Below are 25,283 nucleotides of genomic sequence, written 5' to 3'. Positions count from 1 at the left end.
TGATATATGGTTGTTTAAAAAACTTATCAATGAACAAAACTTAAAGGATTTATACCAAAAAAAAATTTTTTTTGGCTACATCCATGGCATGTGGAAGTTATTGGACCAGGTATCTAACCTGTGCCACAGCTGCAACCTAAGCCACAGCAGTGACAACACCAGGTACTTAACCTGCTGAGCCACCAGGGAATTCCTTTGTTTTTTTGTTTTTGTTTTCTAAAATGTTAACAGTGGTTATTCTAGTGTAATGGGAAATATAAATGCTCTGATTTCCTTTTTGTTTTTGAATCTAAAAATTTTACTTATATAATGGAAAAGATATATAATAAAACTTGACTTAATTCTTTTTTTTTTTTTTTGTCTTTTGTTGTTGTTGTTGCTATTTCTTGGGCCGCTCCCGCGGCGTATGGAGGTTCCCAGGCTAGGGGTCGAATCGGAGCTGTAGCCACCGGCCTACGCCAGAGCCACAGCAACGCGGGATCCGAGCCGCGTCTGCAACCTACACCACAGCTCACGGCAACGCCGGATCGTTAACCCACTGAGCAAGGGCAGGACCGAACCTGCAACCTCATGGTTCTTAGTCGGATTCGTTAACCACTGCGCCACGACGGGAACTCCTGACTTAATTCTTAAAAAACCCCCACCCTTTTTTCCCCCCCATAGAATTATTAAGGCTAAGAAACCAGATGGCATTCTCGTTGTTTCACCGTGTTAATAAATCTGCTACTGGAGAGAAGACAAAGCTTGCTCCTTTGCCACAAATAATTGAGGAACAGCAAACCTGTAAATATTGTTCACAGATGGCCAACTGTGCTCTTTATAGCAGGTAAACACACTGGTTTCCAAAAACATTATATCCAGTTAAATAAGCACTCAAGTCAGAAGGATTTAACATTGTTGGCTGGTCTGAAATTGATGATTTCATTTTGGTTATTTAAAATGAAGGAAATAAGGGGAAAAAGCACAGTTAGTTCATGTTATATAACAGGGCTCTTTCCTTGGAGAATAATAGAATGCTTTTAAAACTTTCCTAGAGTGGATATTTTAATCTTGCTGCATATAGTTTCTGAGAAATGAAATAATTGTAGCACTTACGGAATCTAGTTAAGAAAGATGTAGAATGGGCATTGTGAATGCAACTTTTCTTAAGTGAAATTTCAAGAAATTTTCCATTAGTTGCTGTTTTATGTTTTTTTTTTTTGTTTGTTTTTTAATTGTTCCTTGGGTATTTTGGCCACACCCATATCACGTGGAAGTTCTTGGGCTGGAAATTGAACCCACGCTGCAGCAATGAACTGAACTGCTGCAGTGACAATGCTAGATTCTTAACCCACTAAGCCACAAGGGAACTCAGTTGCTGTTTTAATTTCAAACCTTTTATAGTTCAAAACAGGGAAATTGATTCTTCCAGACAGGTTTATATGATCCAATAGAATTGTCTTGTTGATATGTGCCTATTTTTCCTATGTATGGGATGTTTATTAACTTTCTTATGAACAGTCATACGTATTTATACCTTCATAGGCCAGCGAGAGTTTCAAAGGACACAAGAAGGTACTTAGATATAAAAATTCAGACTAGGAAACAAGATCAAATCAGAGCCGAAGTTCTAACAGCCTGAAAATTCATGTAAAAGACCTTTAAAATTACAGTTGACTCTTGAACAATGCAGGGGTTGGGGGTGCCAACCCACCCTGAACTTGAAAATCTGAGTATAACTTACAGTCAGCTCTCCGTATTCAAGTTTCTTCCACATTCACGGATTCAGCCAACCTTGGATTGAGTGGTACTGTAATATTTACTATTGAAAAAAACCCACATGTAAGTGGACCCCCACAGTTCAAACCTGCATTGTCAACAGTATTGTATCAAAAGATTTCTTTTTTGGGGGGTTCCCGTTCCCGTCGTGGCTTAGTGGTTAACGAATCTGACTAGGAACCATGAGGTTGCAGGTTCGATCCCTGGCCTTGCTCAGTGGGTCAAGGATCTGGCATTGTCGTGAGCTGTGGTGTAGGTCGAAGACACGGCTCGGATCCTGCATTGCTGTGGCTGTGGTGTAGGCCGGCAGCTATAGCTCAGATTAGACCCCTAGCCTGGGCACCTTCATATGCCATGGGATTGGCCCCAGAAAAGGCAAAAAGACCAAAAAAAAAAAAAAAAAAAGATTTCTTTTTTTTTTTTCCCAAAGATTTCTTAATGGCAGAGACCATGAACCATGGGAAATCTGGGCCTATAGTACAAGTACTTTTTTTCTTTTTTTTTTGGCTGCGCTGTGGCTTATGAAGTTCCCAGGCCAGGGATCAGATCCGAGCCACAGTTGCAACCTACATTGCAGCTGCAGCAATGCCGGATCCTTTAATCCACTTTCCTGGACCAGGGATCGAACCTGCATCTTGGCACTGCAGGGATGCCATCGATCCCATTGTGCCATAGCTAGAACTCCATTTTTTTAATTTTTATTTTATTGCTGCGATGTGGCACATGGAAGTTCTGGGCTAAGGACTGAATCTGGGCCCAACTGAAACCTATGCCATTTCTGCGGTCACACCGAATCCTTTAACCCACTGCACTGGGTTGGGGATCAAACATATGCCTCTGCAGTGACCCAAGCCACCTCAGTCAGATTCTTAACACCCTGTGCCATAGTGAGAATTCCACAAGCATATTTTTTTGAAATCTTACATTTTACTCTTGATATTTTGTATGCCATCCTATATTTCTATATGAAAGTCTTAAAATTAGTGTTAAGCAAAATTGACACTGCATATGGTTCTCCATTTTGTTATGTTGAATTTCTTTTTTTTTTTTTTGGTCTTTTTTGTCTTTTTTGCCTTTTCTAGGGCCGCTTCATGAAGCATATGGAGGTTCCCAGGCTAGGGGTCTAATCAGAGCTGTAGCCACTGGCCTACGCCAGAGCCACAGCAGTGCGGGATCCGAGCCTCGTCTGCACCTACACCACAGCTCACGGCAACACCGGATCCTTAACCCACTGAGCAAGGCCAGGGATCAAACCTGCCTCATGGTTCCCAGTCGGATTCATTAACCACTGCACCATGACGGGAACTCCTTGTTATGTTGACTTTCTAAATGGCTCAGAACTGGATGTATAAATATTGTGATTTTGAGAAATGCAGTCATACAACCAGCCAAATCATGCTACAGATAGGAATGAAGACTAGCATATACCCAACTTCAGCCCTTGTTGGGGGATAGTCACTGAAGGCAAAATAATGCAGAAATGAGTTTTCTATGTGTTCTGTTTTGTAAAAAGCCATTTGGCTTATGAAATGTTGAAATGACTTTTAGAGAAAATAGGGGCTGTGGTTATAAGTTGTGATTATCATCATATATGTGTTCTTATTTGAGAAATACCTCATTTCATAGGCAGCCAGTGAAATGAATCTCTGACTTGGAACTTTATCTTTAGAGCAGTTGAACAGCAGATGGATGGCAGTGCAGTCCTGACTGGCATGCTGCCCCAAATAAAAGAAGAAACCCAGCACCTAAAGCCTACACACTTAGAGTATTTCAGCCTTTGGTGTCTAATGTTAACTCTGGAGTCACAGTCAAAGGATAATAAAAAGAATCATCAAAATATATGGTTAATGCCTGCTTCAGAAATGTAAGTGGTCTGTTTAATAAAGTAAAACTTCAGTAATTTGGACAAGCCAGTGGGATGACATTTGGAATTCATGGCAAAGACTGGTTTTATAGCACGTTCAAGATATGCAGCTTCATGTATTCATGCTAACTCGAGATGGCTGTCAGTGAATTGTTTCTAAGTAGATCACCATTGTTATTTTCAGTAAACATGCCTCAAATAAATCTTGTTTATTATCAGTAAAATTTTTTTTTTTTCGTCTTTTTAGGGCCGCACATGTGGTATATGGAGGTTCCCAGTCTAGGGGTCAAATCAGAGGTGCAGTTGCCAGCCTACACCACAGCCGTAGCAACGCCGGATCCAGGTAGTGTCTGTGACCTACACCACAGCCCCCAGCAACACTGGATCCTTAATCCACTGAGCGAGGCCAGGGATAGAACCTGTGTCCTTGTGGATACTAGTCAGATTCGTTTCTTCTGAGCCATGATGGGAACTACCTTTTTTTGGGGGAGACCTCTTATTATCCGTAAATCCTTTTTTATCAGTGAAGAGTATAAATGAGTTATCAAATTCATAAGGTGAATTTCAGCAGGTTGAATGAATGAAGTGCAAATGAATGAAGTTTACTTCACATTTTAAATACTAGAATGAGGAGTTCCCGTCGTGGCGCAGTGGTTAACGAATCCGACTAGGAACCATAAGGTTGCAGGTTCGGTCCCTGCCCTTGCTCAGTGGGTTAAGGATCCGGCGTTGCCGTGAGCTGTGGTGTAGGTTGCAGACGCGGCTCGGATCCCGCGTTGCTGTGGCTCTGGCGTAGGCCGGTGGCTACAGCTCCGATTGACCCCTAGCCTGGGAACTTCCATATGCCGCGGGAGCGGCCCAAGAAATAGCAAAAAAAAAGACACACACACACAAAAAATAAATAAATAAATACTAGAATGAATTAAAAAAAAATACTAGAATTTTAAAAGCATATTTTTAGTAAGTGTTGATAGAGATTCAGATTTTCTAAAGTTGGTCAATATCATATTTTGTGAGATCCATTTTTTTACAAGTTACTTAGTATAATTTTGTATATCTTTGCAAATATTTTTCTTCTTATAATATTTAGTTACTTTTGATCCATTTATTTCTTTCCAGAAGGAATATTGATAATAATATGACTGGTTTGTTATTTTCTTAATACTAGACTTTAACACAAAACAACATTACCTTGGAAAGAGTTTGTCTTTTTTTTTTTTTTTTTAAGGGCTACAGCATGGCATATGGAGGTTCCCAGGCTAGAGGTCGAATCAGAGCTGTAGCCGCCAGCCTACGCCACAGCCACAGCAACACTAGATTCTAGCTGCATCTGTGACGTACACCATAGCTCATGGCAATGCCAGATCCTTAACCCACTGAACAAGGCCAGGGATTGAACCTGCGTCCTCATGCATGCTAGTCAGGTACTTTTCTGCTCAGTCACGGTGGGTACTCCTAAGTCGTTTCTGATAGAGAACATAAGTACAGTAATTATGTCAGATGTATGTGCCAGCAACTTCTGAAGTTGTTTAGTGCTTAATAGCCGTGCCAGAGAGATTGTAAATGTTTAATATTTACTTTTTTTTTTTTTTTTTTTTTTTTTTTTTTGCTTGTTTAGGGCTACACCTGTGGTATATGGAAGTTCCCAGGCTAGGGGTCTAATTGGAGCTACAGCTGCTGGCCTATACCACAGCCACATTAATACAGGATCCGAGCCATGTCTGTAACCTATATATACCACAGCTCATGGCAGTGCCAGATTCCAACCCATTGAGTGAAGCCAGGGATTGAACCCGCATCCTCATGTATACTAGTCGGATTCATTTCCACTGCGACATGATGGGAGCTCCTACTTCTTTTTTTAATGTAATTTTTATATTTTATTGACATGTAGTTGATTGACAATGTTGTGTTTGATTCAGGTATATAGCAAAGTGGTTCACTTATACACATTTCCATTCTTTTTCAGATTCTTTTCCATATGGATTATTACAGAATATTGAGTAGAGTAGAGTTCCCTGTGCTATATAGCAGGTTATCTATTTTATATACAGTAGCGTGTCTATGTTAATACCAAACTCCTAATTTATCCCTCCCCCAAATACTACTTCTTAGAGGCAATGTAATTATCAGTTGGCTTGCCATGGTTTTAATAACAATAATTATAAATCCTCTTGTAAACACTTAAAGAAATAAGTTACCACTTTTTTGACTTCAGATTCAGGGTTAGGTTATTACAGTCTGTCTTTTTTTTTTTTTTTTTTCCTGGCCACGCTCATGGCATATGGAAATTCCCAAGCTAGGGATTGAATCTGAGCCACAGCTGTGGCAACGCCAGATCCTTTAATCCACTGCACTGGGTTCGAGATCAAACCCATGCCTCCACAGCAACCTGAGCTGCTGCAGTTGGATTCTTAACCCACTGAGCCATGGCAGAGTCCTCTGTCTTTTGTAATGTTATGTGTATCAGCACAGGAGGTGGGGGTGTCCATCAAGGATCAGAGTGCTCATAGGCATGGTGTTCAGAGATCCCAGCTGACCGTGCAACAAGGGAGGTGCCTCCAGCACTTGTCTAGAGGTCTGTTGATGAGAGATTATTTTAAAAGTGATAGAATGTTTCCTTCGCACTTCTACCTCTTTAGTGTAGATTGTGGAAAATGTAAAAATGGCAGACTCCGTTTTAGCAGTAGAGTTTCCAGGGATCAGATGAACAAGTAAATTGTGGGAAAATGAAAATACAGTATTTATGTACATGATGTAAAATGGAAGCTTTTTATTTTTCTTCCTCTTTTATAGGGAGGAGAGTGGCAGCTGCATTGGAAACCTGATTCGAACAGAACATGTAAAGACAGTTTGTGATGGACAATATTTACATACTTTCCAACGTAAAAATGGTTCCATGCCTACCACAAATCTGATGACAGGTGACAGGATTATTTTAAGTGGAGAAGAGAGAACACTGTTTGCTTTGTCTAGGGGATACGTGAAAGAGATGAACATGACGACAGTAACCTGTTTATTGGACAGGTAATGAAACAGTCCCTTCTGGGGAGACGAATAACAGCTTTATTGACATATAAACACATAGCATACAGTTCATCCACTTGAATGAAATTTAATGGCTTTTAGTATATTCACAGAGCTATGCAGACTACAAGAAAATCAATTTTAGAACATTTTCATCACTGCTAAAAGAAGCCCTGTACCTTGTAGCAGTCAGTCCCCCAGACCTGGGTGACCACCACCAGTTTCCATTCTGTCTCTATAGGTTTGCCTGTTCTAAACATTTCACATAAATGGGATCATACAATATATGGTCTTTTATGACTATTTTTCACTTAGCATACTATTTTCGAGGCTTACTTCATGTACCAGTACTTTAGTTTTTATTTTATTTTTGTTTTTTATGGCCGCACCCATGGCATGTGGAAGTTCCCAGGCTAGGGGGCGAATCAGAGCTACAGCTGCCGCCTAACAGCCACAGCAACAAGGGATTGGAGCCGAGTCTGAGACCTACACCACAGCTCACGGCAATGCCAGATCCTTAACCCACTCAGTGAGGCCAGGAATCAAACCGACAACCTCATGGTTCCTAGTTGGATTCATTCCCTCTGTGCCATGATGGGAACTCCAAGTTTTTTTGTTTTTTTTTTCAAGGACCACACATGCTGCATGTGCAGCATATGGAAGTTCCCAGGCTAGCTACATCTGTTGGCCTATGCCATAGCAATGCAGGATCTATCTGCGTCTTCCACCTACACCATAGCTCACGGCAATGCCAGAGCCTTAACTCACTGAGCTCGGCCAGGGATTGAACCCACAACCTCATGATTCCTACTCGGATTTGTTTCTGCTGCACCATGACGGGAACTCCAGTACTTTATTATTATTATTATTATTATCATTATTATTATTATTATTTTGCTTTTCAGGGCTGCACCAGTGCATATGGAAGGTCCCAGGCTAGGGGTCGAATTGGAGTGGCAGCTGCCAGCCTACACCATAGCCACAGCAACGCAGGATCTGAGCCAAGTCTGCAACTTACACCACAGCTCACAGCAATGCTGCATCCTTTCATCCACTGAATTAGACCAGGGATTGAACCCATATCCTCATGGTTATAGTCAGATTTGTTTCCGCTGCACCACAACAGAACTCCGTTCATTTTTTTAAAATAGAAGTACTATTCACATGAGATTGACCATTAACTGTTTTAGAAGGTACAGTTCATTGGCATTCAGTACCTTCACGATGTTGTGCAGCCATTGCATCTATCTAGTTCCAAGACATTATCATCACCCCAAGAGGGAGCATTGTACCTGTTAAGCAGTCACTTCCCACTCCCCGATCCCTTCAGCCCAACTACTCTGGCTTGTGTCTCTTTGGACATATCTGTTCTAGATATTCCATATAAATAGAACTATGCATTATTTGACCATGCTTGTCTGGCTTCTTTTACTTAGCATAATGTTTATGAGGCTCATCCATGTTTTATTTTAGCATTTATCAGTACCTCATTTCTTTTTATAGCTCAGTAATATTCCACTATGTGGTAGACCATCTTTTGTTATCCATTTGCAATGATAGACATTTGAGTTGTCCATCTCAATCAGGATCCAAATGTCAGACAATTTTACTTTCTAAATATTTCTCAAGGTTATTCCATCTTCTCTGTCAAGACTACCCTGATCTCAGTCACCACAAGTCTGGGCCTATGCAGCAGTTGCCTGGTTTCTGTGGTTGCAGTTTTGCCTCCATTAAATAACTGTCTTCTCCACAGTGCATTCACAGAAAAATGCAAATCTGATTATTAGCGTTCTTCTGTTAGGACTCTTCAATTAATCTGAATATGTAAAGTCAAAACTTGTTCTTTATTATTTATTTGGTCTTTTTAGGGCCTCACCCGTGGCATATGGAGGTTCCCAGGCTAGGAGTCCAGTCAGAGCTGTAACTGCTGGCCTACACCACAGCCACAGCAACATAGGATCTGAGCCACATCTGCGACCTACAGCACAGTTCACGGTAACGCCAGATCCTTAACCCACTGAGCAAGGCCAGGGATTGAACCTGCATCCTCTTGGATACTAGTTGGATTCGTTAACCACTGAGCCACAATAGGAACTCCCTATTTTTGTTTTTTCCTTTTTAGGGCCACGCATGAGGCATATGGAAGTTCCTAGGCTAGGGGTCCGATCAGAGCTGCAGCTGCCGGCCATAGCCACAATGCAGGATCTGACCCGAGTCTGCAACCTACACCACAGCTCACAGCAACGCCGGATCCTTAACCCACTGAGCGAGGCCAGGGCTCAAATCTGCCTCTTCATGGATACAGTTGGGTTCGTTACTGCTGAGCCACAATGGGAACTCCCAAGTCGGAACTTCCTAACATCGTATATGAGACTTTCTAGGACCTAACCTTTCCTGGTGCTTTAACTTTAGTGCCTTGTGCCTTCCCCTTCCTCCTTTCCCCACCAATCCAGGACCTCACTGCTGTTTTTGGTTGGTGAGTATGAATTTGGAGCTAGTAGCTTTTTAAATAGCTATTCTGGCCCATTTGCTCTTTTAGCAGACTGCAACATGTTTCTTGTGCAGACCCACTGACTATGTTAAATGAAAAGCATTCATGTACATCTGTTCTGCTGTTTTAGGAACTTGTCAGTACTCCCAGAATCAACTTTGTTCAGGTTGGACCAGGAAGAAAAAAATTGTGATATAGATACCCCATTAGGAAATCTTTCTAAGTTGATGGAAAATACTTATGCCAGGTTTGTAACAGTAAATGAATCTGAATTTTACCCACTTTCCTAAGGAATATTACTAAAGCTTTTTTTTTTTCCAGTCAAAAACTTCGAGATTTAATCATTGACTTTCGCGAACCACAGTTTATATCCTACCTCAGTTCTGTCCTTCCACATGATGCAAAGGACACAGTTGCCTGCATTCTAAAAGGTATGTTAGGAGTTCCCGGGCACAGTAGGATTGGCGGGGCACAATGGGATTGGTGGTGTCTCTGGAGCACCAGGATGTAGGTTCGATCCCCAGCCTGGCATAGTGGGTTAAGGATTCAATGCTGCAGCTGCAGCATAGGTCACAATAGGGGGTCTGATCCCGACCCAGGAGCCATTAGGTGGCCAAAAAAGAAAAATTAATTAATTAATTAAAAGATATGTTATAATCATTGTGCCTGGTCCATTAATTTCTCTTGGTTCTGTTTATAATTTAATCTACCTTGTGGTCTAGTGATTTAATAATTTATTAAACTTGCAATTGCAATTTTTAGACAGAGTCTCTTTGTGGCCTTGACTTGTGGCCTTTAGTTTTACCATGACATTTTCTTACTTTGAAAGATAAATTGAACAGACTTGAGTAGAGGCTGTTTTTCTTAAAAAATGGTTCATTTGCTCATTGAAGAAACTCAGTGCTCTTTTTCCTGTTATCTTTAAAATTTAAATGTAGGTTTGAACAAGCCTCAGAGGCAAGCTATGAAAAAGGTACTTCTTTCTAAAGACTACACCCTCATCGTGGGAATGCCTGGAACGGGGAAAACCACTACCATATGTACTCTCGTAAGGTTATTATTCTTTTGCTTAGAAACTGAATATTTAAATTAGCTTCTCCTCAGTACAGAGAGTATATGATATTTGATATCAAAAGGGTTGAATTTTAAATGAAAATGCCTTCATTGCAAGTTAAGAATGACATGAGAAATAGAAAAGCTAAAAAATCACTAATAGTTATAATGTTTCAGAGTTCTTGCATTTAAAAAATTGTCCTAAATCGGAGTTCCCAGAGTGGCTCAGCGGAAACGAATATGACTAGCATTCATATTCTTGATCTCACTCAGTAGGTTAAGGATCCGACGAAGCCGTGAGCTGTGGTGGCTCAGATCTGACATTGCTGAGGCTGTGGTGTAGGCCAGCAGCTACAGCTCCGATTTGACTCCTGGCCTGGGAATCTCCATGTGCCGTGGGTGTGGCCCTAAAAAGCAAAAATAAAAAATATAAATAAATAATTGTCCTAAATCTCTTTTGGTTGGTAATATTGTATCATTTTGTGTCTTCCTTCCCTTTAAAAAATGACTAAGTTGTACAGAGGTGGTTGAAATATATTTTTTTGGGTTTCCATTTTTTTCATATCAGTAAGTTTTGCAGCAGTCTTACAATAGTCATAATGATGGCAGAAAATATTTATTGACTGATACTATGTGCCAGGCACTAGCCAAAGTTTATATCTATTCAATTTATCATATATTATTAAGATATTAATAACCTGATAATAATGCCATGTTATTTTCATAAGACAATTTGGCCTTAAAACTTTTTAAAATGTTACTTGGCTCAGCTCTTAGATATGTTTCCTAATAAGTTTTCTAATTCTATTTGAAAAACATAAATATTAAAAATTATCTGGAGCTAGAAGTAATGCTGTTTTCCTTTCTTTATTATTAGGTGAGAATTCTCTATGCCTGTGGTTTTAGTGTTTTGTTGACCAGCTATACACATTCTGCTGTTGACAATATTCTTTTGAAGTTGGCAAAGTTTAAGATAGGATTTTTGCGCTTGGGTCAGACTCAGAAGGTACATCCAGATATCCAGAAATTTACAGAGGAGGAAATTTGCAGGTCAAAGTCCATTAAATCCTTGGCTCTTCTAGAAGAACTCTACAATGGTCAAGTAAGTACATTTATTGTATATGACACTGACGGTAATTTTTGCAGCCAGAATGAGGGGAGAAATGGCACTTTGGGAAATTTCATTTTATTGACCAAATTTACACATGATTAATTTATTTAAACTACCCGACCAGTTTGTTTTGTAGTTTACTCTTTGCTTCTGAAGTGAAACAAGGTTTCTTTTTTTTTTTTCTGTCTTTTTGCTATTCCTTGGGCCGCTCCCTCGGCATATGGAGATTCCCAGGCTAAGGGTCTGATTGGAGCTGTAGCCACCAGCCTACACCAGAGCCGCAGCAACACGGGATCCGAGTTGCATCTGCAACCTACACCACAGCTCACGGCAACGCTGGATTGTTAATCCACTGAGCAAGGGCAGGGACCGAACCTGCAACCTTATGGTTCCTAGTCGGATTCGTTAACCACTGTGCCATGACAGGAACTCCAGGTTTCTTTTTTTTTTTCTTTTCTTTTCTATTTTTTGTCTTTTGTCTTTCTAGGGTTGCACCCGTGGCATATGGAAGTTCCCAGGCTGGGGGTAGAATTGGAGCAACAGCTGCTGGCCTACACCACAGCCACAGCAATGTGGGATCTAAGCCTTGTCTGTGACCTACACCACAGCTCAAGGTAAGATCTGATCCTTAACCCACTGAGCGAGGCCAGGGATTGAACCTTTGTCCTCGTGGATACTAGTTGGGTTTTTTAACCACTGAGCCATGACAGGAACTCCAAAACAAAGTCTCTAATTGATTATTCAGGGCTCTTATCTTCTAGTTTAAAATATAAAGGAAAACTCTCTATTCACACTCTTTACTCACACTTGTGACACTGACTACCTGGAGTTAGTGCTGACCCCGCAGATCGAGGCTCAGTCCCACAATTTTCCCCCCTGCTTCAGTTCTCAATTGTAAGTTCTGGCCTCTTGTGCCCACCTTGGGGCTCTCTATGTTCTTCTTCATGGGTTCCATAATTTGCTCCATAATTTGCTCCAAAGGTTCACAGAAGTCAAAGTCACCTCATTAGCATAATCTCAGGTTTGGTTGAAAGGGCTTATAAATAACAAAAGATAGTCCTCTCATCCCACTAGGAAATTATTTGGGTTTTAGGAGCTCTGTGTCAAGAACCAGAAGGAAGACCAAATATGTATTTCTTACTATGTTAGTATCACACTTAGAAAATTACTTATCAGAATTTTTTAGTGAGTTTCAATTGGAAGTAATAGTACATGAATAGCCTTGTGATAGGTATTTCAGGCTTTGATATAGAACCTAGCTTTTGGAGTTCCTGTCATGGCTCAGCAGAAACAAGTCTGACTAGTATCCATGAGGACACAGGTTTGATCCCTGGCTTTGCTCAGAGAGTTAAGGATCTGGCATTGCTGTGAGCTGTGGTGTAGATCAGTGTCCTGGCTCATATCCGGCATTGCTGTGGCTGTGGTATAGGGCAGCAGCTACAGCTCCAATTCAACACCCAGCCTGGGAAGCTCCATATGCGGCAGGTGAGGCACTAAAAAAGACAAAAAAATTAAAAAAAAAAAAACAAAAAAAACCTAGCTTTTATTATTTAATGTCTGTATATATTTTTACTGGGAAGTCTTAACTGATATTTTTATCTTAAAAAAATCATCTAAAATAGATATGATAGACTATTCATTTAACTCTTTTGTCTAATATCTATCCCAGTTATTGAAAAAAATGAAGTAGCTAAGTTGTCTGATTGGCTTTTTTTTTTTTTTTAGGGCTGCACCTGCGGCACATGGAAGTTTACAGGCTAGGGGTCAAATTGGAGCTACAGCTGCCAGCCTACACCACAGCCACAGCAATGTGGGATCCAAGCCACATCTGTGACCTACACCACAGCTCATGACAATGCCGTGAGCAGCAACAGGAACTCCCTTAATCTTTTATTTTTTATTAAATTATAGTTGATTTACAGTGTTGTGCCAATCAGATTTTTTTTCCTTTTCTTTAGTAATTAGAATTTTAATTATGATATGTTTTGTAGTGGATTTTTTCCTATTACATTTGGAGTTTTCCTGGCTTGTTGAATCTATAGATTTCATTTCTCTTGCCAAACTTGGACCTTTTTAGCCATGATTTCTTCCAATGCTTTTTCATCTTCTTTCTCTTCCTTTTCTTCTGAGACTGTGAAGACACAAGTGATAGGTCCTTTTTGAAGTCCCACAGGTCCATGAGGCTCTGTTCAGTTTTTGTTTTTTCAGTCTATTTTCTCTCTGTTATTCAGACTGTATAATTTATCTTTTCTCTGTCTCTGTTCTCTGATTCCTTCCTCTGTCCCTGGCTATCGAGCTTATGCCATGATTTTCAAATTTTAGTTATTGTAGTTTCAGTTCCAAGACTTCCATTTGGTTCTTCTTTTATCTTTTGTTTCTTTCCAAGACATTTATTTTCTTGAGACTTGTTTTTTTCATTTGAGTCAAGTGTGTTCATAATTGCTCATCAATGTATTTTTATCTTGGCTGCTTTAAAATCTTTGTCATTGAATTCCAACATCATTGCCATCTATTGATTGTTTTATTTTTATTTAGTTTGAGATTTTCCTGGATCTGTGTGTAATGAGTATTTTTTGGTAAAACTTGAGTATTTTTGTATTGTGTATGTAAACTGGTGTTAGCGTTGTTTTCTCCAGCATTAGCCTAGCAGGGCAAGAGGGTATGCTGCCTCATTACTGCCAGGTGGGACCTGAAGTCCAGATTCCCTGCATAGCCTCTTTTTGTTGTTGTTGTGAGAGAATTCCCCCTACTCAGCTTCTTTTAATGTATAAGGGGGGCTTCTCATCACTGCTGGGTAGGGGTGCAAGTCTAGGCTTCCCCAGGCAGTCTACACTTGTTGGGTGGGGGTTACTACCAGAGAGCAGGGATGAAAGTTCTGGCTCCCTACTTGATCTTTGCTGACACCATCCCAATAAGATAGGGTGCTTTATTCTAGCCTCAGGTGAGTGGAAGTCCAGGCTCCCGAGTCAGCCTTTGCTGTTATTGGTAGTGGGTGCTGCCATATTTTTTCTGTGATGTCTAGGTAGACTCTCGCGGTTATTGTATAAAAGTGTTCTGTCTGCCAGGCTTTCCCATCGTGTTCCTTTGGCTTTCGTTGGAGCTTTATTTTGGTCTGCACTCATTGGTATTCCTGGATTCCTTGTCTTTTCAGCTTCAAATTTGGGATATGTCAGGCAAAAAGAAAATCCAGGGGACAAACTACTGTGCTATTCCTTGGGCCCCAAGGTCCCCAGCTGGCCCACCTTTTCTCCACCTTTCAGGGTGTTTATGTTTATAGTTTATAATGCTCAGGGCTTTTAGTTGTACTTTGTGGGAGGAGTAGGGAAAAGTACTCCATCTTTCCAGAAGTGAAGTCATAGTTGACATTAGAAAAAAAAATTCTTAGAGGAGTTCCTGTTTTGGCTCAGTGGTTAACAAATCTGACTAGGAACCATAAGTTTGCGGGTTTGATCCCTGGCCACGCTCAATGGGTTAAGGATCCCATGTTGCCGTGAGCTGTGGTGTAGGTCGCAGATGCGCCTCAGATCCTGTGTTGCTGTGGTTCTGGCATAGGCCAGCAGCTACAACTCCGATTAGACCCCTAACCTGGGAATCTCCATATGCCACGGGTGTGGCCCTAAAGAAACAAACATTCAAACAAAAATTCTTGGAGTTCTGCTGTGGCACAATAGAATTGGCAGTGTCTCTGCAGTGCCAGGCTGCAGGTTTGATTCCCAGCCTGGCACAGTTGTTAAAGTATCCAGCATTGGCGGCATAAGTCGCAACTTTGGCTTGGATCTGGTCCCTAGCCAGGGAATTCCATATGCCACAGGGCAGCAAAAAAAAAAAGAGAAAAAAATTAAGTTACTGCCTCTTGAACATTTTAGATTTCTGTCAGGAAATATCCAAATTTGAGCATGGTTATAGTGTCTGGGAAACTAACTTGACTTTTAAAAATTTATAGTAAAAATTTTTTTTGCATGCTATAAGTGTTTCAGAATTAAATAATATTGGGAGATTCCTGTTGTTTGTGACAAAGAGCTCTTTTTTGATTTTTAATTTCAAAATTGGAAAACAAAGTTGTATTTCATGGATATATTAAAACACTGATCTGTGTTCTTTATTTGTTTTTAGCTTATAGTTGCAACAACATGCATGGGAATAAACCATCCGATATTTTCTCGTAAAACTTTTGATTTTTGTATAGTGGATGAAGCCTCTCAAATTAGCCAACCAATTTGCCTAGGGCCACTTTTTTTTTCACGGAGATTTGTGTTGGTAGGGGATCATCAACAGCTTCCTCCCCTGGTGCTAAACCGTGAAGCAAGGTAAGCAGACATTAAGGTTTTATTTTAAACTAGATTCTTTTTTTTTTTTTTTTTTTTTTTTTTTTGTCTTTTTAGGGCTGCACCCTCGGCATATGGAGGTTCCCAGGCCAGGGGTCCAATTGGAGCTGTAGCCACCAGCCTATGCCACAGCCACAGCATTGGCACATCCAAGCTCACAGCAATGCTGGATCTTTAACCCACCGAGCGAGGCCAGGGATCAAACCTCAAACTAGTCCTCATGGATACTAGTCGGGTTCGTTAACTGCTGAGCCGCAACGGGAACTCCTTAAACTAGATTCTTTTTAAGGGGCAGTTTCAGTATACTGATAAGCCTGTACTTGATCTGTTGACAGAGCTCTTGGCATGAGTGAAAGCTTATTCAAGAGGCTTGAGCAGAATAAGAATGCCGTCGTACAGTTGACTGTGCAGTACAGAATGAACAGGTATTTGTGATAGTGTCAGTTATGAGTGATTTTCATATTTGTGTTCATCACCAAAACTAAAATTATTCTTGTTAACTCCTTTAGTAAAATTATGTCGTTAAGTAATAAACTGACATACGAAGGAAAGCTGGAGTGTGGATCAGACAAAGTGGCCAGTGCAGTGGTAAACCTTCCTAAATTGAAAGATGTAAAGCTGGAACTGGAATTTTATGCTGATTATTCTGAAAATCCTTGGATGGTTGGAGCATTTGAGCCAAACAATCCTGTTTGTTTTCTTAATACAGACAAGGTAAAAAAATTAAAAAATTCCGATCTTTTTCTTTAGTTTTTCTCTTTTTGCCCTATTATTTAAATTCCTTGGGCTTAGCAGTTAAAAATCTGACTAGCATCCATGAGGATGCATGTTCGATCCCTGGCCTCCCTCAGTGGGTTAAGGATCTGGCGTTGCCATGAGCTGTGGTGTAGCTCGCAGATGTGACTCAGATCCTGTGTTTCTGTGGCTGTGGCGTAGGCCAGTGGCTATAGCTCCAATTTGACCCCTAGCCTGGAAACGTCCAAGTGCCGTGGGTGCGGCCCTAAAGAGACAAAAAGACATATACATACACAAAAAAGACTGCTTTTATAAACCACAATTCTAACATATTACTCATAGTTTGCAATTATTTTACTTCACCAGTGATCAGATTCTTTTTTTTTTCCTTTTCTTTCTTTTTTTTTTTTTTTTTTAGGGCCTCACCTATGGCATATGGAAGTTCCCAGGTTAGGGGTTGAATTGGAGCTATAGCTGACAACCTACACCAGAGCTACAGAAACGAGGGATCTGAGCCTCGTCTTCAATATATACCATTGCCCACAGCAAAGCTGGATCCTTAACCCACTGATTGAAGCCAGGAATTGAACCCACATCCTCATGGATACTAGTTGGGTTCTTAACCCACTGGGCCATGATGAGAACTCAAGATACTTTATTTTTGCTACTCATGTTTCCTCTTCCTTAGCATCAGGTTTCCAAATATTCATATTAAAATTAATTAAGGTTGCTTAGGGATGATTTAGGAGGTAAATAATCCTTGGAGAGTTTTATTAGGTATGGTGGAACCTGGGGAAATTTTTTTTTTTTCTTTTGTTTTTCTAGGGCCACACCCGAGGCGTATGGAGGTTCCCAGGCTAGGGGTCCAATTGGAGCTGTAGCTGCTGGCCTGCTCTGGAGCCACAGAAACATGGGATCCAAGCCACATCTGCAACCTGCACCACGCTCACAGCAACATTGGATCCCTAACCCACTGAGTGAGGCCAGGGATCGAACCTGCAACCTCATGGTTCCTAGTCAGATTCATTTCCGCTGCACCACGATGGGAACTCCAAACCTGGGGTATTTTATTGCTCCATTACTTGTATAAAAGGCAGTAGGAAAATGAAAAGGGCACAGGTATTAGAGCTGGATCTAAGTTTGAATCCTCGTGCCATAATTTATTGTCAGGCTTTGGCAGGTTACTTATATTTTCTGGCCTTTAATTCCTATAAAATGGCAATAAAGTATGTGAAGCCCAGTGTATGGTCAGCTTTCATAGAGATTTTAGTCTGACCTATGGGGTAAGATGTGTTTCCTCTGGGTGGCTTTCCAAAAGCGACTAATAGCATTCATTCATGTCAATTATTTTATCTTCAACTTTAAGATGAAGATATTTTTCATCTGTCTCTCCATATCCTTGTACTCTTAACTAGAGATTGTTTCACAAGCAGGATGCCTATTTTTCTTTTTAGGTTCCAGCACCAGAACAAGTTGAAAAGGGAGGTGTGAGTAATATAACAGAAGCCAAACTTGTAGTATACCTGACTTCGATTTTTGTTAAGGTAACTTAGAATTTAATTGTGAGGGCTAATTAATATTAACGTTCACCTGCTGTATAGCACTGGGAACTATATCAGGTCACTTATGATGGAGCATGATAATGAGAAAAAATAATGTATACATGCACGTGTAATTGGTTCACCTTGCTGTATAGTAGAAAATTGACAGAACACTGCAAACCAGCTAAAATGGAAAAAATAAAAATTATTATAAATGAAAAAAAATTAAGATGCAGAGTAATGGAATGTTAGAATGCAAGGAACTTTTGATCCTGCATTAACTTTTATATATTATTATATAAGAGGACTGAATCCTGATTGTTTTTATTTTGAGAATATTTGTCTAAGGCTTGTAATTTTTTATTTTTATTTTTATTTTTTTTATTTTTTATTTTTTGGTCTTTTTGCTATTTCTTGGCCCACTCCCACGGCATATGGAGGTTCCCAGGCTAGGAGTTAAATCGAAGCTGTAGCCACCAGCCTATGCCATAGCCACAGCAACGATGGATCCGAGCCGTGTCTGCAACATACACCACAGCTCACGGCAACGCCGATCGTTAACCCACTGAGCAGGGGCAGGGACCGAACCCGAAACCTCATGGTTCCTAGTCAGATTCGTTAATCACTGCGCCATGACTGGAACTCCTATTTTTTTGTCTTTTTAGGTCTCCACCACAGCATATGGAAGTTCCAGGGCTAGGGGTCGAATCAGAGCTTCCAGTGCGGCCTTAAAAAGACAAAAAAAGAAAAAAAAATTCTACACCATGCTTGTGGATCAAGTTTCCCCGACCATTTAAGCCAATCTGAGGGTACAGACTTCTCCTCCCTGGGATAACTTTCTGCAACTAAACATCAAGAAAAGCATCTAGCAGTTGCAATTCTTTTTTTGGGGGGGGTTTGGGTTTTGTCTTTTTTAGGGCTGTACCCCTGTACCCACGACATAGGGAGTTCCCAGGCTAGGAGTCAAATTGGAGCTGTTGCCACCGGCCTATGCCAGAGCCACAGAAACGCAAGATCTGAGCCACATCTGTGACCTATAGCACAGCTTATGGCAGTACCTGATCCCTAACCCACTGAGCGAGGCCAGGGATTGAGCCTGCATCCTTATAGTTGCTGGTTGGGTTTGTTACCACTAAGCCACAGCAGGTACTCCAAGGCTTGTAATTTTTTATACAGTAATGGCATTTTGGGGAGCTCCTGCTGTGGCACAGTGGGTTAATGATCCAGCTTGTCTCTATGGAGGCTCAGGTTCAATCCCTGGCCCGGCACAGTGAGTTAAGGATCTCAAGTTGTCACAGCTGTGGTGTAGGTCACAGTTCTGGCTCAGATTCAATCCCTGGTCCAAGAACTTCCATATGCTCGTGTGCTGCCGAAAAAGAAAAAAAGTGGCACTCTGGGTTTCCATTTAGAGTAACATTTTGTAACCTGAGATCATTATGATTATGTCAATATAGTGCTAAAGTCAGTGTGGTTGGGGGTTGGAAACTTCAGCATCAGAGATAGCAGAAAGTGAAAAGTGTTTCTTTGTACTTTTTTTGGTAAAAAAAAAAATGGCATACAAATCATTATACTGCCATGAATGAACTTCTAAAAATCAAGGGAACAATGTTTGAGAAAATTATTTGATCTCAGGAAATATGGATGTAGACTTAGAGTAAATGCAATAATTGTATTTATTCCTTTGTGATAACATTTATTATAAAATCAGTTGGGCACATTATGTTAACAATTAATTTTTTTATCTTTGATTTCTTTATTATAGTTGATTTACAGTGTTTATGCCAATTTCTGCTGTACAGCAAAGTGATCCAGTCATATATATATATACATATATATACATATACACACACACATATACACATATACATACATATACATATATATATACACACACACATTCTTTTTGTCACATTATCTTCCATCATGTTCCATCATAAGTGATTGGATATAGTTCCTTGTGCTGTAAAGAGCAGGACCTCATTGCTTATCCATTCCAAATGCAATAGTTTGCATCTACTAATAAATTTAATTTAATACATCTTAAATTGTGTTCTTTTCTGTTTAGGCTGGATGTAATCCCTGTAATATTGGTATCATTGCACCATACAGGCAGCAGTTAAAAGTCATCAATGACTTACTGTCACATTCTTCTGTTGGGATGGTCGAGGTTAATACCGTAGACAAATACCAAGGAAGAGACAAAAGTATCATTTTAGTATCTTTTGTTAGAAGTAATAGAGATGGAACTGTAAGTTGATTATATTTCCTGCTTTGTTTTCTGATTTGTATTTTCTATTTGTTGGGGGCATTATTTTCCTCTTTTTATAAAAACTGTTAAAAAATACATAGCATAAAATTTACTATCCTGTCTTTAACTATACAATTCAGAAGTGTTAGGTATTTCACAGTGTGTGCAACGTATCTCCAGGACTTTTTTATTTTTAGAACCGAAATTCTGTGTCCATGAATAACGACTCCCTAACTCCAGCCCCTGGTAACCACTTTCTAATTTTATGAATTCTGTAGATTTTCCATGTAAGTGGAATCATACAATATTTTCTTTTTTGAAATATAGCTTATTTCACTGATAATGTCCTTAAGGTTCATTCAGCACCTGTCAGAATTTCCTTCTTTCTTTTTTAGGGTCACACCCGAGGCATATGGAGGTTCCCAGGCTAGGGGCTGAATTGGAGCTATAGCTGCTGGCCTACACCACAGCCACAGCAATAGAGGATCTGAGCTGTGTCTGCGACCTACACCACAACTCATGGCAACGCCAGATCCTTATCCCATTGAGCAAGGCCAGGGATCAAACCCATAGCCTCATGGATACCAGTCAGACTTGTTCACCGCTGAGCCACCTTGGGAACTCCTCCTTCTTTCTTTTTAAAATCTTATTCCATTGCATGTATGGACCACATTTTGTTTGTCCATTCATCCATCAGTGGACATTTGGGCACTTCTACCTCTTGCTTATTTTGTTTGAGGCATTTGGGTTTTTTGGGGGGTGTTTTGTTAGTTTGTTTGTTTTTGGCCATGCAAATGAAAGTTCCCAGGCCAGGAACCGAACCCATGCCACAGTAGTGACAATGCCAGATCCTTAACTCACTGCACCACCAAGGAATTCCTTTTTTGTTTTTTGTGGGATTTTTGGGAGAGCATTTTAAACATATAGACTTCCCTAGATATACTTAGAAACTTATAGATAATTCCAGGCTTCATTTTGTTTTTTGCATTTTCATCTTTCCTTGACTTATTTTTCTTGAGTATGTGATACCTTCATAAGATTTTTATTTTTTTTATTATTTTTATTTATTTATTTTTGTCTTTTTCAGCGCATGTGGAGGTTCCCAGGTTAGTGGTCCAATCGGAGCTGTAGCCACTGGCCTGCACCAGAGCCACAGCAACACGGGGATCTGAGCCACATGTGTGACCTACACCACAGCTCATGGCAATGCTGGATCCTCAGCCCACTGAGCAAAGCCAGGGATCAAACCTGCATCCTCATGGACGCTAGTTGGGTTCGCTAACCGCTGAGCCATGATGAGAACTCCAATGAATCTATTCTTATTTCCCTCCTTTTTGCACAAAAGATATATATATATATATATATATATATATATATATATATATATATACACATACACACACACACACACACACATACACACACTATTCTGGGCCTTGTTTTTTCCACTTATTAAAATAACTTTGAGATCTTTACGTGTCATTACGCAGAGAGGGATTTCATTCTGTTTGTGCATAGTTTTTGGAGTTCCTGCAGTGGTGCAATGGGATTGGTGGCCTCCCTGTTTTGCCTGGATGCAGGTTCGATCTCCAGCCTGGCACCTCGGGTTAAAGGATCCTACATTGCTGCAGCTGTGGCATAGGTTGCATCCATGGCTTGGATCTGATCCCTGGCCCAGGGAACTCATATGCCATGGGGTGGCCACAAAACAAAAAAAACCCGAAAAAAAAAAGCATAGTTTTCCATTGTATATATAATACATGGTATATTTAACCATTCCTCTGAGTCTCTTCTACTATTATGAGTTTTTATTATTATTAAAAACAATGAGTAGAGGTAACTAATTCTTTATGTATTTAGCATTTTAAAAATTTATTTTTAATATATATTTAAAAATTTTAATATATTTTATGTGTTTAATAATTTAAAATTATGGCTAGGATATCATACAATTGAAGTTGGCATCGTAGACAAGTGTTTCCAAGTGTTTGGGTTGTAGATGTGTTGTGAATCTTTTTTGCAATATGTTTTTGAAAGTAGGAAATCAGCTCAAGACAAACTGTATTGTCAGAAATAACTCGAATATATAAGAAAACTCAAGTAATGAAAATTATATTTCTTTCAGCTTGGTGAACTACTGAAAGATTGGCGACGTCTCAATGTTGCTATAACCAGAGCCAAACATAAGCTGATTCTCCTGGGATGTGTGTCCTCCCTAAACCGCTATCCTCCTTTGGGGAAGCTACTTGATCATCTAAACTCCGAAAAATTAATATCCTTCTTGTTTTGCAGTGGTCACATTTGATTGTGCTATTGTGAGTGCTTTGTGTATTTGTATGTCTTGAGTTTTCCACAGGCATATTTCAAAGATCTGATTCTATAAAGGAAAGAGAAAACAATTCACAGGTAGTAATCTTAAATAGAAAGTGAGGTAATGAAGATAATGGAGAACAATAGTTTCTTTTTTCTTTTTTTTTTTTTTTTTCTTTTTTTGCTTTTTAGGGCCGCACCTGGGGCATATGGAGGTTCCCGGGCTAGGGGTCCAGTCAGAGCTACAGTTGCCAGCCTATACCACAGCCACAGCAACATCAGATCCGAGATGCCTCTGCAAGCTACACCACAGCTCATGGCAACACCAGATCCTTAACCCACTGAACAAGGCCAGGAATCAAACGTGCAACCTCATGGTTCTTAGTCGGATTCATTTCCCCTGTGCCACGAGGGGAACTCCCAAGAACGATAGTTTCTGAAGTGAGAAAGGGGGAAAAAAGGGCCTTGATTTCTTGCCCTAGGAATGGGGTACATGTTTCCTAAAACACATCGAGGAAAACTGGTTGTCCTTTCTGTTCCTTTCACCTCAATTTATAACCTTTTTTTTTTTAAGTCTAAGACAAAGCATTATATTTAAAAATGGAGAATTATTCCTTGTCATATTTTAGATTATTTAAAAAACAGATAATTTTTTAATTTCCCTTGTGGTGCAGGAGTGTTAAGGATCTGGCATTGTTGCAGCTGAGGCACAGGTTGGATCCCTGGCCTGGGACCTTCCATGTGCCTTGGACGCAACCAAAAAAAAAAAAAAAGAGGATCAGGCTAAAATATGTTGACCATGTTGCTTAAGTTCATTATTATCCATAGAATACCATAAAAATCTTTATAATTTTTTTAGCAGTCCCATAAACCAAATTACAGAATATTAATAATGTTATATATGTTTTTATGTAATTCCACATTGTATTAAATATCTCTTCCTTAATTTACTTTACATCATTGATCTTCCATCAGGAGAACATGAAAGTCTTTGTCACATATTGGGTGATTTTCAAGGAAAATAAAGCACTGTTTTCCTAGCTTTTTTCATACCATTATGATATCCTCTAACTATTCCCTATTATTTGTAATTTGGATATTCTATAAAATCAATGCCTGGTTAGACTGTGATGATAACTTTTATCCTATGGGTATGAAATGATGTAAATACATCCTCTCACAGTTCTAGTTTTTTGTTTTATTTATTTATTTATTAGTATAACCTTGTTAAACATACAATTCTATTACCATACAAAATTTGACACAGTATTTATTTTTTTGGTGTAGTTGTACCCCAAGCTGAAAAGTCTAACTTTATGGATATTATAAATGTGCTTTTGTATGACCTAGAGTTCAATAAATTTCTACCAGCTTTTTAAAAGATGGATCAACTTTTCATTCAGAGGTTTAAACTTTTTTTATTTTTATTTTTTTGCTTTTTAGGTCCACACTAGCGGCATATGGAGGTTCCCAGGCTAAGGGTCAAATCAGAGCTATAGCTGCCAGCCTATGCCACAGCCATAGCAACACCGGATCCGAGCTGAGTCTGCAACCTACACCACAGCTAATGGCAACGCCGGATCCTAAACCCACCCAGCGATGGGATGGAACCTGAAGCCCCATGGTTCTTAGTCGGTTTCCACTGCACCGTGACAGGAACTCCCTGAGGTTTAAACTTTTAAGTCTAACTTTTCAAGATGGATTTGTTCTTTTAGAATTTTATCAAATTTTGTTTATTTGCAAGATTAGATAAGAAAATTGATGTGTTTTTATCATTGAAGCACCATCTTGTGATAGTGATAACATAAGTATGATTGTTTTCTGTATTTTGAGGTCCCTGATCCAAAGGCCATTTTGCTGGCTTTTTCCCGATTTGCTTTCTGGCATCAGAGATGTTTTCACTTAACATCTAATCTTTTAAATAGTTACTTATAAATATATTATTTCCAGTTAATTTCTGATTCCCCTTACTCTTCCATTTATTTTCAGTTTTCACTATGCTAGAGTAGATTTTGATACGAGATAATAATTCTTACTATTTTTTTTGAAAAGAAATTTTGTTTGATGAATTGATGGCAAGTTAAAAAGGTGTATCCCTATTTTCACCTATTCGTATTCATATTCCCGTTTGTTTAGGGGCATTACTCAGTTTCCCCTTTAGTATAAAGATGTTTTGTAAAACAGAATTACCTTGGTGTGCTTGATTACTTATATGGTGACCAATTTTAACCTTAGTGTATCCACCTTTGAGGGGAGGGACTCTCATTTCTCTCAGGGTGTTTTTTTTTTTTTTGACTGTTAAGTATGTTAAAAATTGTTGCCTCTACCTCACATGTTTTTAAAAATTATTACTTGAAGTTTTTATTAAATAAATTGTTTTCTTATTGCTAAATCTTACTGTGTGAATTATTAATACTAAATAATAATTAGGTTCAGTATTGTCCATCATTTTTTCCAGTATTGACAGTGCTCTAAAGCTGAAATGGGAGTGTTGACTTTGTAAAGAGATTTAAGGACACGCAGGATTGAGTTGATCATGGAGAGACTGAATTAGACAGGAATAAACAGAAAGTTTGCTGAGATCGGGCTTAAATATTGGTTAGATATTATGAAGTTATATAACAGGAAGGGATCAAAGATAGTTAAGAAAATTCTTTGGGTTTAATCAGTGGTCGCTTTAAAGAGTTGCATGGGGAGTTCCCGTTGTGGCTCAGTGGTAACGAACCCAACTAGTAACCATGAAGACGTGGGTTAAATCCCTGGCCGTGCTCATATGGAAGTTCATCACATGGAAGTTCCCAGGCTCTGGGGTGAATTAGA

At 39.5% G+C, this 25,283-nt stretch overlaps 1 protein-coding gene across 2 annotated transcripts in view; it reads left to right on the top strand.

The window, feature by feature from the left end:
* The window catches only part of DNA2 (DNA replication helicase/nuclease 2), a 56,663-nt gene extending 31,459 nt beyond the window's left edge, over positions 1–25,204 (top strand). Inside the window, exons 8-21 of one of the 2 annotated variants that reach the window (XM_021072449.1) lie at positions 664–826; positions 3,428–3,622; positions 6,419–6,649; positions 9,271–9,387; positions 9,462–9,571; positions 10,079–10,188; positions 11,071–11,295; positions 15,418–15,611; positions 15,965–16,054; positions 16,139–16,343; positions 17,819–17,908; positions 19,971–20,153; positions 22,279–22,425; positions 23,420–25,204. In XM_021072449.1, coding sequence (XP_020928108.1) covers positions 664–826; positions 3,428–3,622; positions 6,419–6,649; positions 9,271–9,387; positions 9,462–9,571; positions 10,079–10,188; positions 11,071–11,295; positions 15,418–15,611; positions 15,965–16,054; positions 16,139–16,343; positions 17,819–17,908; positions 19,971–20,153; positions 22,279–22,425; positions 23,420–23,488 — 2,129 coding nt within the window. In that variant the 3' untranslated portion in view covers positions 23,489–25,204. The remainder of the gene's footprint in view (positions 1–663; positions 827–3,427; positions 3,623–6,418; positions 6,650–9,270; positions 9,388–9,461; positions 9,572–10,078; positions 10,189–11,070; positions 11,296–15,417; positions 15,612–15,964; positions 16,055–16,138; positions 16,344–17,818; positions 17,909–19,970; positions 20,154–22,278; positions 22,426–23,419) is intronic. The other variant, XM_021072448.1, reaches the window with a different exon arrangement.

This window comes from Sus scrofa, chromosome 14 (genome assembly GCF_000003025.6).
Source record: "Sus scrofa isolate TJ Tabasco breed Duroc chromosome 14, Sscrofa11.1, whole genome shotgun sequence".
NCBI classification, from domain to species: Eukaryota; Metazoa; Chordata; class Mammalia; order Artiodactyla; family Suidae; genus Sus; species Sus scrofa.
The sequence above is the reverse complement of the archived record's forward strand: the minus strand, read 5'-3'. Positions and strand labels throughout refer to the sequence as shown.